The sequence below is a fragment of the Marmota flaviventris genome, chromosome X (assembly GCF_047511675.1).
Source record: "Marmota flaviventris isolate mMarFla1 chromosome X, mMarFla1.hap1, whole genome shotgun sequence".
In the NCBI taxonomy this organism is placed as follows: Eukaryota; Metazoa; Chordata; class Mammalia; order Rodentia; family Sciuridae; genus Marmota; species Marmota flaviventris.
In genome coordinates this window covers 36,582,421-36,599,924 of record NC_092518.1, presented here as the reverse complement: position 1 = coordinate 36,599,924, position 17,504 = coordinate 36,582,421, and the positions used below count along the sequence as shown (strand labels likewise).

Below are 17,504 nucleotides of genomic sequence, written 5' to 3'. Positions count from 1 at the left end.
TGAATGTACTAAATGCCTCCTAGGACAAGTCCTTTGCCCTGTTGTTGGAAGGCATATAGAATTTTTACTAAGATGTACTGTAACTTCTTGTTAGCTGCTGCATGATACAACAGTTGTCTTTTACTTCATGCCACAGGGACTTTTATCCGCCGTCATCGGATTTCTCTCCCACCCCCTGATGATGATCAGTTTTATACTGTATATCATTTCAATATCAACACAGATGTTGTCTTCTATGGCCGGACATTCAAGATTTATGAATGTGATGCATTCACAAAAAACTTTTTGAAGAAAATAGGAGTGAAATTAAACCCCCCTGGACATTGTCCAGAAGATCCTTATATGAAGGTGCGGAGAGAGGTAAGAAATTGATGCGTCTGTGAGTTCTTGTCTTGGAGGGTTAGTAAAGGGTGTTCCTGATGCAACTGTGAAAGAGCTTTTGGGGCCATCATTACTCGAGTTGTCCTGTTCTCCTTTGGGTTGAAGGGAAGGCTAAGAGTTGGCCTCAGAACAGGAATGATTGCTTAACTAACCACACATCCCAGTTTTTTCTGTGGAGTTTCTTTTCCAGGCAGGAGCATTCTGTGAGCTGCTTAGGTGGAACAGTTTCTAGGAGCCCACGATTCCCTTTGTGATCACTTATAGCATTTAAGTTGGGCCCACAGTTCCATGGCTTGTCTCTCCTGGGTTTAGTTACTTAACACTGGCTGGAAAAATCTTTGCTTCTCTGCTACTTACTTACTATACCAATCCTTGTGGGTCTACCTTTTTCTTCCTCCTTAGAATTCCCGTCTCTTCTTATGGTGACATTGAATGCTGAAATGTCCTGAAATAGTGAAGAGTGCCATGATTCTATTGTCTCCCTATTATGAAAAGATGCTTTTCTTCAAAGTCTGATTCCAGTTACTATAGGGAGTGAAGATTCAGTATTATTGTTATCTTTCTGGAGATTTTAAATGATTCTTTGACCCAAATTTTATGTTTTCTAAAAGCATCTAAATACCCAAAAGGGGAAGTCTCATTGGAAGTCACATACCAAGCTAGTCTTCTTGCTGGGTCTGAATGCAAATCTCTTAAGTCTTACCTTGATTTTTGTTATTGTCATTTGTTTCCCTTTTCTTTTTTATTGACATATGATTATACACAGTGAAATACAGACATTAAATATACTAATGGATGAATCTTAACAAATGCATATACCCATACAACTTACACCCAAATTGAGATGTTGAATATTTCCTTCCCTCCAGAAAGTTCTCTTACACATTTTTCTAATTAGTTCCTCTCCCTACCCAGGGACAACCACTAGTCTCATTTTTATTCCTATAGATTCCTTTCATCTGATTTTTATTGTTTTAAAACTTATAATTCATTTCCTTATAGAAAGATAACAAAATTTAAAATCAAATTCTCCTATGATTTCTTGTTAAAAGCTGCATGTAGGATTATTCATCTATACCTGTCTCCTAGTACCAGCCAAATTATCCTTTAATGTTATAGGCATTCAAACCTCCTGAGAATTATACATACGTATACATATATATGTATAAATAAAATTTATATAAAACTGATTCTGCAATATCTAAGATAAAATGAAGGTGTATCAGCGTATAAAGAGATTTTTTTTTTGGTTTAGGTTCATTTTTATTTTTTCCAAATGTCCTAGACAAAAGAGTCTAGATAAATATAAAGTCATTAGAAGCACCAGAGAGATCCTGAAGGAAATGGACTCATTTGAATTACCACCCCTTGCAAATGGCTCAACTCATTCACTATCAGTTGGTATTATATGATAGCAATTGTGAATGGTGATCTCTTATATGAAACTGCAAAAAGCACTGTAGGATTTTATAAGGTTATAAAGAAAAAAGAAGTATTGTGCCAAGAATTGAGAATAAATACCAAGAACAGCCAAGAAATGGTTTTAAATAATTTTCTTTCTGATTAGGAGGATCATTTTAGCATTTATTCCCTCAGGGAGAAAACTCTTCAGTGAATATAGAAACCTTGGACAATTAGTCAATATAACCTTTTATATTGACTTTTATGCATTTAGTTCTTTAGTGTTGCTGCCTTGAAATGTAAAATTAGACAATTTAATTTGAACTGAAAAGGATCCCAATGGTATATAATCAATACTGCATTTCTAAGAGATCATCTAGTCCCCCCGCAATATTTTTTTTAATCTATGAAAGTCGTGGTTCCCTAATTTTGTTTAAATATCAAGGATAAGACTGAAGAGTCTCTGGAAAGCCATTGTATCTCCCCCTGTCTTGGGGGGTAAGATTGTATTTAGACTGCCCTGGACAGATAGAACATTTCAAGAATTTCCAAAATGATTACATAACCCAATTTGGGACAATACTTCCCTTGCCAATGAGTACTTCCTTATATAACAATCCTATTTAGCTTCATCAGTTAGAATGGAGGCAGTTTTTCTCCAAGATGGGGCTGAGAACATGCAAATGGAGGGGAGAGCTATACCAAAGAATACTGCAGAGCTCTCTGTTTCTGGGGCTGAGGTTAGGTGACATGGGCTTCTGTGTGGAACAGAAGTTCTCCATTTGCTCCTCTTCCATTTCCAAAATAAAATCATGAATATATTTCTTCTTTTTTACCTTCATAAAAATCTGAATGAGTCAGAAGCATTCACAGATATGAAGTTCCAGTGAAAAGACACATGATTTTATTTAGTTGAGTTATAATTAGCATAGGATCAAATTCATAGTATTAAAGCATACAGGTCAATGAGTGCTGGAAAATGCATACAATTGGGTAATCCATTGGACTGGGACCGGAGATGTAGTAGAGTGGTAGAACATTTGTCTAGCATATGTGAGTCATGTGTTCAGTCTCCAGCACTGCAATGAAAAAAAAAAAAAGATGTAGAGTATTTCTATCACTCCACAAAGTTCCTTTGTCCCCCTTTCTGATCAAATCCCCTATCTAGAAGTAATTCTATTTTGATTTCTGTCACCATAGATTAATTTTGTCCATTCTCAAACGAAAGCTTTAAGTCTTTGAGAAAAGTCAGTTTTAAAAAACATTACAGAAGGATAATTTGGTGTATTAAAATAATGTTTAATAAAATAGGAAAAACTTCCTGATGCTTGTCAGTATACTTAAGGGTAAAACTGGTTATTGATGCATACATATGTAAGTCAGAGCCAGTTGAAATCTTTAAAAATATCATAGAATAGTCAATAGAAAATGTATCTTTATGTCAATTTATTACTTCCATCCCAGAAGTGACCATGCAAAACCTGCAACTATATCTGACATTTTCTCCATTTGCAGAAACTAGACTGTGTAGATCCCTTTCGTCCTTATGAGTCCTTTGACACTCTGAAACAGTTCCTCCAATATGATGGGAAGGTTTTGCGATTCTTCTGCCTATGGGATGACTCAGACTCGTTGTTTGGGGACCGGAGAGAACTCGTCCTGCATTACTTCTTGTCTGACGATACTGTGGAAATCAAAGAAGTGATACCACACAACTCAGGCCGAGATGCTATGTCATGGTTCCTCCGGAGGAGTAAGCTACCCAAGGTCAGCAGTAGATACACAACCATTTTCTAAGTTTGCTTGTGGGTCAAGAGATCTGAGTCACTATTGGGAATGTTGTGTGTTATGCCTGTGTATTGACAGTTACCCTTTTATAATAGTGCAATTTAGAAATTTTTCATCTTGTGTCCTCTGTTAATATACATCTATGAAAGTAATCTACAGAATCTGACCAATTAGAATTGAAACATTCTGGATTTAAGGTAAGTAAAGGGAAAAAGTAAAATCTAAGAGAAAGCACATATTTGCCATTGAGTTCACAATCAGTCAAATGAAAGTAAAGGACTCCCTAGTAAAAGATTTGCTCATGGCCTTGGATGGGGCATTGTGTGTGTGGCCCCTGAAGCTCTCCTGAGGTGAGCCCATGGTGTTGGTCTGGGTTGTGAATACTCATACAAATGTACCCATGTTTGTGTGTACACGTGCACACACACACGTACACAAGTATATGCACAGAAGTGAGTGATTCTTCCAAGTGTAGTGACTAGTTACCAACTAGCCACTAGTTAGTGTCAGTAACAGCTTTTGCATTTTATTTACTATTAAAAAGCATTGTCAGTGCTGGAGTTGTGGCTCAGGCAGAGTGCTTGCCTCACACATGTGAGGCACTGAGTTTGATCCTCAGCACCACATAAAAATAAATAAACAAAATAAAGATATTGTATCCATTTATAACTAAAAAATTTTAAAAAGATTATTTTTTTAGAAAAGCTTTGTCAGACTGATTTCTACAAATACTTTTGGTCATTTGAGAGCTATTGTAACTTGGGTGCAGCAGGAGCAGCACAAAGGCAGGTTTGTATTAGAATTAGGGATCTGCCTCTTAATAGCTATGTGACCTTGGGCAAGTCACTTAACCTCTCTGAGCTTATTTTCCCATCTCTAAAATGCAGTTAACAGTGGTTCCCTCCTGAGGTAAATGTAAGGATTGAATAAGAAAAGATAGTAAACAACACTCTCTAAGGACTTAAGGTGTTAACACTTCTCCATGTTATATTTTATTTCTAATTTAGATAAGGTATTTTTAACTTAGTTCTTAGTGTTCCTGAAAAGGTTACTGTAACACTCATTTCCTATGCACACAACCGCTGGCCATTTGGTCCTCACAGAAGGTTCTCCCAGATTCTGTGAGCCCACTGCCAGAAAGTCCTGCTGCGTTGCTTGGAGGCAGCGGGAGGCAGAATTCATTCCTGAGGGGGGCCTCTGGGGTATGCACAGTAGGTGGCCAGGAGGAGCCAGGGAAGCCCATTTTTAGAATGACTTTGCAGATAGGCTAAATATAAAATAATAATGATATACCTGACATTTGCAGTATGCCTTGACATCAGTTACTTCATTTCTTTTATTTATTTATTTATTTTTAAAATTGATTTTATTTTTTAAATACATGGCAGCAGAATGCATTACAATTCTTATTACACATATACAGCACAATTTTTCATATCTCTGGTTGTATATAAAGTATGTTCACACCAATTCATGTCTTCATACATGTACTTTGGATAATGATGACCATCACATTCCACCATCATTGCTAACCCCCTGCCCCCTCCCTTCCCCTCCCACCCCTCTGCCCTATGTAGAGTTCATCTATTCCTCCCATGCTGCTTCTCCCTATCCCATTATGGGTCAGTCACCTTATATCAGAGAAAACATTCGGCATTTGTTTTTGGGGGATTGGCTAACTTTACTTAGCATTATCTTCTCTAACTCCATCCATTTACCTGCAAATGCCATGATTTTATTCTCTTTTATTGCTGAGTAATATTCCATTGTGTATATATGCCACATTTCTTAATCCATTCATCTACTGAGGGGCATGTAGGTTGGTTCCACAGTTTAGCTATTGCGACTTGCGCTGCTATAAACATTGATGTGGCAGTGTCCCTGTAGTGTGCTGTTTTTAAGTCCTTTGGGTATAGACTGAGGAGAGGGATAGCTGGGTCAGTTACTTCATTTCATTTATTCTTTCAACACATATTTATTGAGGACCAACTATGTGCTACCTTGGGGGTTACAGTGAGAAAGAAAATGGATTAAGTCCTGCTTCATGGAGTTTCGGTTCCTATGGGGGAGAGATACAAAACACATGGATATTCCCTTGAAACTCACAGCTTCTTTTCAGAAGGGAAGCAGTTAAGTAATGTTGTAGTGAAAAAGATGAAGGAATTCAAGTTCTGAAAAGATAAATACATTGTCCCAAGTCCTGTAGCTAGTAAGTGGTAAAAAGAGAGTTTGCATCCAAGTGTACTATTCTACATTATGTGACCTACTTGTGCCACATGCATCATAAATTTCACACATTTAGACTTCCATTTTATGTCACATGTATCAGGAAAGATTCAGATTTCTTGTCCATAAGTGATGCTTTTGATCACGATCAATTCACATAGTTAATTAAGGTGTTTCCTGCAGCTCACACAACTGCTTGGGACCACCTGGAGCCTAGAATGCAGGACTGGGCAGTTCCCTGTCTTGCCACAGGCCGGGTTTTCTGTTAGAGGCTGATCCAAGTCTATTGCTCCTTCCACTTCACTACGCTAACTCTGTGGGCCAGCAGGTACTCTATTCACTGAGCTCAGGATGAGGCACGGTGCTAATCAGAATAAAGAAGCCAAGGAGGCAGGGGTTCTTCCTTGGGGAGGGTTGTAATTTAATGAAGAGAAAAGATGGCTGCTGATTAAAACATTAGAGAACCAGAGAAAGTGGTAGAACCCTGTGGTAGGTGCTGGTGAGGTTTGGGTTGAGGACAAGTAATGGATTGAACAGTTCTCAGTGTGTAGATGGCTACCTGTAGAATGGGAAGGGTTGAGGGCAAAACAGGGCTTTATCAGGGCCTTAAAGAATGTATGGAGTGTAGGGAGGCAGTTAAAAAATGGGGCTATGGCATAAGGGCTATAGCAGTGTAGGGAGGCGTGGTGGACTGTGTGTCTTCCTCTGGATGGTAGAGAAGGACCATATACCGCATATTTCCTACATGTGTCCCTGGAGTACACTGTCTCTGTGTTCAGAAGCCATCCGCATTGCTTTGATTTTGTATTCCAGCACGGCCCACCTGGGATCTATCAACCAGGCCAGATAACAGACCGAGCAGTTCTCAAAGTGTATGGTGGCTTGGCAGAGAAGCGAGTGGATGGCTACCTGTTAGATAAATACAAGGTAAGGATCCTCATGTTTTATTACTGTTTTCAGTGTGTCTTCCCTGGAACCTGAACAGTGGGGTGAGTTACATATTCATCCCTGGTGAGAGTATTAATGAAATCAATGAATACACAAATATATACATTGTACTGGCATTTATCATATAAATAATGAGCCTGCATGCATACAGAAATACATGTATTGCATTGCTCTTTGCAAGTACTACAGTGCTAAAATAATGCTTTCAAATGTTAACATTGATTGGTTACTTTTGGACTTGATTTTTAAACGTTAGTTATAAATAATATAATTGAAGTGTTTTTTCCCCCTTTGGGAAGGGGTACCTAGTTCTTTAGAAGGTCCATGGTGCCAATGCTATGTTCCTTTGTTTTTCTTAGCTAGGAAAACTAGACCAAGAGTATTACAAAGATAGTGACCTGACTATAGGAACCTACATCAATGTGTGGGGAAGGAAAGTGCTCCTCTGCGACTGTGATGAATTTACAAAGTCTTATTTTAAGGCTAAATATGGAGTTGGTAAGTGATACTTATGCTAACTAGAGAATATTTTCCAATTTTGACTTTTTGTTCCTAGCTATGCTTTTACTTTTGAGTTTCAGATGTTAAGCTCATAATTGCTATTGTTTACTGTGCATTTGCTATCTCTGGGGCATTTGTTATCTTACATAGTCCTAACAACAATCCTTCATGGGTAGGCTCATCATCCTCATTTTTTAAAAAAATATTAGTTTTAGTTGTAGATGGACACAAGACCTTTATTTTATTTTTATGTCGTGCTGAGGATTGAAGCCAGTGCCTTCACATGCAAGGCGAGCACTCCATCACTGAGCTACAACCAGCCCTCATTATCCCCATTTTTTAAAGGCAAAGAAATTGAGACTTAAAGGGACTCATTTGTCCACTCATATAGCAAGCAAAGAATGAACCAAGATCTGAACTTGTCTGCCTGATCCCAGGGGTTTCTATTTTTTTTCCCTTATGGCTGTCTGCCTCACTGCGACATGGGGTAAATGTTTAAGTTGGTCAAATAACATGGAAATATAAGTGCTTTTTATTCAATTCTTGCTTACTGCAATAGAAACATTTCCTTGAATTCTCTACGGAATTCTCTTGTGCCAATTTGTTTCACTTTTCCTGATAAGGCTCAGCCAGGTTTCTAGCTTCTCCCTTCATAGATATCAATTCCATTCCAATCATATTAGTTCAGTTCAGAATAAAAAGTAGTGATTTATTAAGCACCTGTTATATACAGGTCAGTGCAATAGACTTAGGAGATAGAGAAGGGGTTTCTAGGCTAGAAGGGAAGTTGGGACCTACAGTATGATATATGGTGTTATGAGAGTCCTAGAAACAGGTGGAGGATATGATGTAAAATCTGAAACCCAAGCCCTCATTTATGAAACTCCTACTTTTAGGAATTTAATAATAATAGGAAGGAATGCTGACCAGCTCTGCCCCCTTCCTAGGCCCTCTACCCAGACTCCAAGTATGCTGCTAGGAGTTGATGAGAATTGCTGACCTCCCAGGTAGGGGTTTAGAGCTGGGATAGGGATGCTTAGTCCTACAGGTAATCCCTCAGTATCCACAGAGGACTGGTCCCAATTCCCCCCATACCAATATCTCAAGATGCTCAAATTTCTTATATATGAAATGGCATATAGTATTTGCATAGCACCTACACATATCCTCCTATGTATTTTATTTTGTTAATATTTTTGAGACTGGATGTTGTGAAATTTTTAGCTAATTTTGAACTTGCAATTCTCCTGCCTCAGCCTTCTAAAGAGCTGGGACTACAGGTACATGTCACCATGCTGGGCTACTTGAAATCATCTTTAGATTACTGATGATACCTAATATAACATAAATGCCATGTAAGTAGTAGTTATACTATATTGTTTCGGGAACAGTGATAAGAAAAAAAAAATATCTGAACATGTTCAATACAGACACAGTTTTCCCTGAGTATTTTCAATCTGTGCTGGTTTAGTTCAAGCATGCAAAAGCCACAGATTTGAAAGGGTGACCATGCTTCCCTCTGAAGCTTGGAACATTCATATAAACACACTTTCCTGAAGGGTGAGATGGAAGCCAGAAGGAATCACAGCTTCTTAAAAGATCAGGTGCTGCCCGGTGTGGTGGCTCACGCCTGTAATCCCAGTGGCTCGGGAGGCTAAGACAGGAGGATCTCAAATTCAAAGCCAGCCTCAGCAAAAGCAAGGTGCTAAGTAACTCTGTGAGACCCTGTCCTTAAATAAAACACAAAATAGGGCTGGGGATATGGCTCAGTTTTCAAGTGCCCCTGAGATCAATCCCCAGTACCCCCCCTCCAAAAAAAAAAAATCCAAACTGGGTGCTTTGTCTATAGAGAGACAAAAGCCCACCTTATGTGTCTTGGTGTCCCTATTGTGTAGCATTCCTGGCCTCCTGGGAATTTTTATAGTGAAAGAGAAGGAACACAAAATATATAATGGGGTTAGATTAAAAAAGATTTTCAGTTTTACTCTTAGGTTCATTAAGGGAGCTTGTTCCGCTGCATCAGCATGCCACGTTAGTCAAATGTGTGGGTCCTACAGGGACCAAATTAGGGGTCTCTTATTTTCTAAAATTGGTCCTCTTTAGTGGAAATTGTTGAGCATAGTTGTTTTGGTGTCAAAACAACTGGATAAGACAGGAATGTGCAAGTGTAGAAGCTGCTAGTGACCCTTAGTCATTGGGGAAAAGAATTTGGCCTTTGATAAATGTAGATACCTGTTTAGAATCAATAAGTCTTCAATGCAAGTTGAAAATTTGATGATGGGCCACTGAAATCTATAACTTACATCTGAAGATTACCTTTATATAAAGGTCATGGTGAAAGATTGAAAGATTACCCTAATATAAAGGATGTGGTAAAGATTCTAAAACATCATATAATTCCTTAAACTTAGAGCATAGCATTTGGTTGATATTTGTCAGCTTGACTTTGAGAATATAAAATTTGCATCTGGGAAAATGAATATCATGCCGGAGAGACTTGGTATATCATTTGTGTCTTAGCAGCTTCTACAGGAATTTTCAGAGGCCCCGTAAATCCCTTGTATGCTCCAAATCGACTTATCCTGGGTAAATGTATCAGCTTCAAATGTCCGTAGTCTGGTTCAGTTGAGTCTTAGTGCTTAATTTCTTTGTGTCTACAGCTTTTGTTCACTATAGACTTACTCTATTATGTTAAAAAAAGTAGTTTGTTTCTTTAAAGCGAACATGAGCATTTTGTATTTAAACACAAAATTATGCAAACACAAAATTATGATGCATTTCATAGTCACACTGATTTTTTTATATTTCTCATAACATATGTTAAAATATCCCGCTTAACAGACATTATTATTATACAACATTTCTTGAGTTACAACAGTGTACTCAGTGTAACTAATGACTAGAAATTATATCTATGATTGAGTGTAAGGGGAATAGATCAGTATTCTCTGATCATCTTTACATTTGCTTTTCCTGATTTTGGGGGATAAAGTTAAATTAATATACTTAATGTTATTTAGATATAGTTCTTTCTGACATTTAAAAAATTGAATCAATGATCTTTATTTTTCTTCATTAGCGGCTGTGACATGTTGGTAAAAATATTTTTAAGGATTAATAAATGCAGTCAAATGCCATAACAGTTGGCATAAGCATTAAATAATTTCAATGAAGAACAACAGACATTTGACTCTTGAAAAGATGAGATTCTTACATACTTTAAGGATTCTAAGGAGAAGGAGATTTCATTGATTTCTTGCCCATCACTGTCCAGTGTGACTCCTCCATTAGGCAGTGTGGTCATCCCTTTGGTCTTGGCTTGCCTGCTGCGTTATAGCAGGTCACTCCCTCAATGTTTGAAGTGGTTGAACACAGACAAGCTGGTGGAAATATGTCAGTCTTATAGTCTGAAGGTTGGAAAAAAGCTCCAGTGGCTTCAGCAGGTATTTCTTCCACTAAAGGAACAGGGATTTGAAAGTAAATCATTCTTACCTAGAAGTTTCTGCCTTAGGTTATTATTTCTTTTTCTATAAGAGCATTTTCTTGTCATTGATTCTTAGTGGCTGATATCACCCAACTAGTAACAAGATCATTAATCCCTATTGCCTTTGAACACTTAGTAGGCTATACTCAGATTAAGGCTGACCGAAAGTCCTAAAGCGTCTTTAATTTTGTAAGTCATTTCTTGCTCTCTCTGAGATTTTGGCACTAGAAGCAGCAGAACATCTAAAATGAAATGTTTAATGATCACTTGAGCAAATTTGCCATCCCAACTTGCAGCAACAGGGATAGAATTGGCTTGTGATTTCACCAGATGACCTTGATGGACCCTAACAATTTTGCTTCTTTTACCTTCCCTATGAAGAGAAGATGGTTGAGGATTAGAGGGTTTCTAAGGATTTTATAGCTCTAACATTGTGTGATTCACTAATCATTTGACCCCCAAGTAAATGTTTCACTGAAATAATTTGACCTAGGTCTTGAGTAAAAGAGAGATGAATTTACCTTGAAGCTAATGAAGCTAAATCTTCAAGGTTCTTCCTTTACGGGGGTCCCAACCCAAAGACCTGGCCTAATTTTGTCTCAATAATTTGTCATTTTTAATTTTTATTTTTTTCCTGCAGTACTAGAGGATGAAATCCAGAGCCTCACCCATGCTAGGAAAATGCTCTACCACTGAGCTACATCTCTAGCCCTTGTTATTTTTTATTTTGAGACAGTGTCTAAGTTGCTCAGGCTGGCCTTGAACTTTGAATCCTCCTGCCTCAGTCTTTAGAGTGGCTGGGACTGCTGGCTCATGCCACTGTTTGCGGCTGACATTTTTCATTTAAAAAAAAATTTTTTTAGTTGTTGATAGACCTTTATTTTATTTATTTATACATAGTGCTGAGCATTGAACCCAGTGCCTCACACATGCCAGGCAGATGCGCCACCGCTGATCCATAGCCCCAGCCTCGATATTCTTTATCTTAAAGAGCTTCTTCCAAATCAAATAAGCTGTAAGTCTCCCAGAGCCTGGATCCATCTCTGGGTTATAAGAACATAAGGTAAACTTTGAGGTAATTGAAGACTTTTCTCAGAAATGCTTCCAACTGAGAAGGTGAATAAAAAATCACTATGAAGGAACATTAAGACTCCTTTTTATACCTCATCTTTCTGCAGTTTATTGGAATACAATCAGTCATGGATAGGCATTCAGTCTTATGTATTTTTGCAAGTCATTTGGGAACAGAGAAGTCAGAACATTTGAAAGACAGGCAGTGTCTCAGGATCTAGTAAAGTACCAGTTACAGAAGACATTTGGGGATGCTTTGTATAAAAATGTATACTTTACATTTATTCAACAAATATTTTTAAATACCTGAACCATGCAAGAGGTTGGGATGTTGCAAAACCAGAGACATCCAACTCGTCATTCAGGCAGAAGTTCACAGCTTTGTGAATGTATACGTGTTACCCAGAAAAATAAGGTTTAAAGTTGGGTCTTGAGCCACGGTTTCCAAAAATTGATGTATGTGGTGTTACAAAAGTCAGGGGTGATGGAGTGGATCAGTTCTCAGCTTTTATACACTAGATGGCACTGTGGGTGCAGAGGAAAACTCTAAATTGGTTCTTTTGTTACTTAAATCTGTTGCCAAAACTATGTAGTTGAGAAAACAACAGTGTATTATAAAACCTGGGGTGGGGGGGAAGGTAGCTGTTGAATACATTCTTAATTACTTTGCGATTAAGTGTGTGTCTTCCTGGTTTAGACTGCTTAGGTTAGTATGTAAAGTTGTATGTATATGTCCCCTGTTGTATAAAACTGCTTATGTCCCAATTTTCTAATAATCACATAGAGCTCTTTGTTATCTCTATGGTGCTTGCCTTGAAATGAAAATATCAGATGGTGTGTTTGATGTAATGGTGAGCAATGGTAGAGTGTACTATAGTTCTGTCTGATTCTGAGACTTGAAGTTTCCTTTTTATTTCCAAGACTTTGCTTTAGTCATCACAGAAATAACAACAGGAGAGTTTCCCCCATATTGGCCGACTGGCTGCACCTTTTCTCTTTGTCAACATGTCTGCTGTGAACAGCTTCTATTAGGGTGGAATGGAATTTTTTGGGGGGGATTGTGCTTGGTGAAATTTCACACAAAGACTACTAGCAAGTCTGAGGAAAAGAGAAAGCTGAAAATGTTTTCATATCAGAGTTAGGAATGGCTCAAAATCCTTAGTGTTTTGATAATTCAGTAAAACAAAAGCAAAAACACCTCAAATTTTAGAGTTAGGTTGTCTTGGATAGTAAATTGATGCACATTTTCTCTTATGGTGATGTGCATTAAAAATGTAATTTTCCTTCTATTAGAACAATAGAAGGAAATCTTTGCTTATCATACACAACCAAAATACCTATGGCATACTCAAGTTTGGGAAAGAATGGAAAGTAGGTTCTGTGGTTTGGTTTTTAGGAAAGATCCTGGTATCTTCTTTGCCATTAGTGATGGGGCAAACACAGTGACTTGGGGATATCTGGTCAGTATGCTATTTTTCTGGAAGGCACAGTTGCTTCTTGGAGATTGCACAACAGTGTAAATGAATACCTAAGAGCTTCTAGGCTTTTACAGATATGTCCCCAGGTTTCTCTCTACGTCTCTTTCCTCATATGATAAGTGAAGAAAACCAGCAGTATTTACCACTCAGCACTCCCTTTGAGAGAATAGGCAGTTGGGCATTAAAAAGTTTTTGTTGTTTTATTTTGTTGCTTCTTTACACTTTATTCACCATTTGAATAAAATTATAGTCTTTCCTTGGGCAGGAACAAGAGTAACTTGGAGCACTGGTGGGTGAGAAGAAAGAGGTTTTATTTTGTGTTTATTTTTGAATTAGATAGTGAAGTGTCATGTCCTAGAGTTTGTTGGAGGCAAAGGAAGGGGCTGGAAAAGTGGGTCTAGGAGGAAGAACTGGCGGGTGGGAAAGGGGAAAGGTAAAATAGTCAAGAGTCAGACATATTTGGAAAATAATTTTATTAGTGAGTGTTGTTTGAAGATAGGAGAGGGCTAAATTACAGGTTAAAATATGGAATGGGGCCTAAAGTTTCAAGTTTGAATTTTCAGATCATTGGAAAAATCAGGGGAAGAACAAAAATATTCACAAATGGGGATGTGATGACAAAAGATAAATGTTTACTTATTTGACACAGATTCTTATTTTTTCTTTTGAACCAATGGCAATTATTAAGTGACTTCTGTGGTTTTTGTAAACATGATTGGAACCTACTCTCACAGGATTTTGCCGTGTTTTGTTTGAAAGAGTTTAAAATAGTCTACAAAGATCTCCATGTTCATCTTGAAATCATAACAAACCTTTCAAAACAGCCATAATCAGGGCAAAAGAAAATATTTGATGTTTTGTTTTCCTTTGTTTTGTTATAGAGAACTTTACCTCCATTTCGTGCAAGGCTCCTCCTCTTCCAAAAATAGAAAGGAAATTTCCACCTTACACGGGCTTTGGATCTGAAGAGGATTCTCTCCGTTCCTGCATAGGCCTTGTGCCCACACCTCACCAGAGAAACTTCAAGAAATGCATGGAAGAAGACAGGTGCTTGAGGGAACCATGATTTGAGTCCTATCTTTTCCAAATCTGTTTGGGATTTATGACAGTCCTCATGATAAAAAGAGGTGACACAAAGCTCATCTAAGCGCTGGGGTTGTAGCTTAGTGGTAAAGCACATGACTTGCATGCATGAGGCACTGGGTTTGATCCTCAGCATCACATAAAAATAAATAAAAGTATTGTGTCTATCTACAAATAAAAAAAAATTTTAAAAAGGAAAAAAAAAGCTCATCTAATTTCAAGTTCAAGGACATGTTGTTGTAGTCTTTTAGTGAAATTGATTAACTTATAGGTATTGCCAGGTTCCTACATGAATGTTTATTTTACAGTATCTTCTGGGGAATCCTAAAGTCATATCATCCCCAATCTGTGGTGCCTTTTTTTATCTATCTGCCTGTCTGTCTCTCTCCTGAAGATAATCCCTAGGAAAGGATGTAGAGGAAGGGGTCAGCAAACTTAAAAAGAGTCAGTGTAAATATTTTGGGCTTTGTAGGCCATATGGCCTGTCACAACCATCCAGATGTGCCATGAAAGCAGCCATAGACAGAATGTAAACACATGTGTGACTGTGCTCCAAAAAAACTGTTTTTATGAACATTGACATTTGAATTTCATGTAATTTTTAGATATCACAAAATATTCTTCTTTTTATTTTTTCAACCATTTAAAAATGTAAAAACTACTCTTAGCTCAAAGACCATATCAACACAGGTGGCTAGCTGGATCTGGCCCATGGACTGTAGTTTGCCAGCCCTTGTTATAGAGATTTCAATGATATATAAGTGTTTTTCAAAATGTTATTTTGAAAAATAATTAATGTTGTTGTTTTGATTTGAGAGGTTTGGGTAAGTTCAGTAACAACAGATCGCTCACATGGCTGCATATAATTTCAAAAGATGGATGTTCAAAGTATCCCTAATATTCTATGAGGTAAAATCTGCTCCTGAGTCATGCATGTAGAATCTAGGCACTGCCTAGGGCTACTTTTTTTCTTCTGCAGGGAGAGCAGACTGTGGAGAAGAAAACCAGGGGGAAAGTGGTGGGGAAATACCGCAGCTACTTCAATAGGATGCTGGCTAAAAGCTGGAGTTCTGCATGAGGGAAATAATGGGTCAGGAGATCCTGGGGAGAACAATGATAAAGGGAATGTGCAGTAAGACTAGGAGAAGGAAATAAGACAACACCCTGAATTTGGTCAAATTGAATGAGGTCAGATGCTGTTATTGAACATTTGAAGGAGAGAGAACAATAGTTGTGCTATATCTGTAAAAATGGTTGAAATCTTTTTGAGACTTGTACAGAATGGTGGAAAGTATGCCCTTGCCATGATGTGATGTTTTGTCTTTCAAGAAATAATCATTTATTTTTAAGGAGTTAGGGCTTTATTTATTTATTTATTTATATTTATTTATTTATTTTAGTTGTAGGTGGACACAATACCTTTATTTTATTTGTATATGGTGTTGAGGATTGAACCCAGTGCCTCACACATGCCAGGCGAGTGCTGTACCACTGAGCCACAGCCCCAACCCAGGTTTTTATTTTCTAAACTCAGTGCTACTCAAAGTGTGGTCCCTATACTTGTTAGAGATGCTAATTCTGTGCCTCTCCCTCCAGACCAGTTGAGATGGAAAACTCTGGAGGTGGGGCCCAGCACTCTGTTTTCACAAGCCATCCAGGGGATTCTGAGGCACATCAGTGTTTGAGAACCACTGATCATCACGTAAGAGAGACACTAACTTATTCTCCTTCCTCTCTTATTGATAACAGTGTTTACAATGAGGTTCCAGGATAGGACTATTTGATGGACATTTCCCGCTAACTGATGTTTTTAAGGGTTGCCACCCAAAGGAGGTGCGCAGGAAAAATGTCCCTATTGTAAAAAGAGACAGAAGTTTTATTATAAGTAAACATGATGAAATATTATCTAGGGTGTTGCTTCTGGAACCCAGGGGTAGAGCAGTTCTTTGTGGGTAGTTGACTTAGTCTCTCTTTTTGTCTGCACTGGGTAAAGTTGCCTACAGAACCCTGACTGCAGACAGCATTCTGTTTGTGTCACTTTATTGTGGCTAGAGAATTGTGGTATAGGCACAGATATCCCTAATTTCATTTCTTTCTGTCCACTGCTTGTTCTGTGCTAGGAATACACTTCTATCAAACTCCTCCCACACAGTGACCTTGTTTCCATAGTAACTGGCACATTCGGCTGGAGACTTATGCATGAGTTTGAATGACCCAAGGTTTCAAAACTGTGAGAACCTAAGGAAGATGATCTCACAAACCATATAAAGATAGTTTCTTAATGCAAATAAAGAAAATGTGAATTAGAACATGAAATTATTCATAACATATATTGATTTTATATATTGCTATCAAACAAATTTACTGGGTGCTATTGTTATGAGGTTAATGCTGTCTACTATGAGTCATTGGAGGATATCATTTCAAATTAAAGCCTATGAGGTTTTTGATAGACATGGAGATCATCTTTATTGTCCAGGTAAACATCACTGCGATGACCTGCTGGGCACATTGTCTAGTCTGACTTGGGAGAACCAGAATAATTTCTTTGTCACTGTACCAGGCTGATTTAGTAACTTTGTTCTCTGTGTGCCCACAGTATTCTGCTGATTATTTCTCTAATAATATTACTACTACTCTGTTATACCATTAAGCAATTAGTGGTTACTGTCTACTAAATACTTTATAATACTTAGTATCATTTTATCCTCAAAACAGCCTTGGAAAGTAGATAATTACTGCACTCATTCTTCACTTGAGGGAACTGAGGCTCAGAGAGGCTCTGCAACTTGCCCAAACTCAAACAGTTAATTTTTAGTTGAGCTTGGATTTGAATCTCTTTTCTGGAGTACACCTTTCTTATTGCAAAAGCTGTACTTATTACAGGTGTGAAGACTACTCATTTATGCAATTTATGGGCTCTCCCAAATCAAGAATTGTTCCTTGAGGTCAGGGACTGGCTTCATTGTTTCCCTAAGAGTTAGAACAATGCTGACTGCATACTTAGGGGCAGGTCAATATTTTATTCAATACGAAGAGTAATGGAGCCAGGTGTGGTGGCACATGCCTGGAATCCCAGTGGCTTAGGAGGCTGAGGCAGGAGGATCCTAAGTTTGAGGTCAGCCTCAGAAACTTAGGGAAGC

The 17,504-nt window shown here is 38.0% G+C and overlaps 1 protein-coding gene across 1 annotated transcript in view; it reads left to right on the top strand.

Annotated features, from left to right (window-relative positions):
* The window catches only part of Efhc2 (EF-hand domain containing 2), a 146,112-nt gene that overhangs the window by 49,429 nt on the left and 79,179 nt on the right, over positions 1–17,504 (top strand). Inside the window, exons 4-8 of the mRNA XM_027927318.2 lie at positions 137–360; positions 3,298–3,549; positions 6,610–6,723; positions 7,104–7,242; positions 14,160–14,325. Coding sequence (XP_027783119.2) covers positions 137–360; positions 3,298–3,549; positions 6,610–6,723; positions 7,104–7,242; positions 14,160–14,325 — 895 coding nt within the window. The remainder of the gene's footprint in view (positions 1–136; positions 361–3,297; positions 3,550–6,609; positions 6,724–7,103; positions 7,243–14,159; positions 14,326–17,504) is intronic.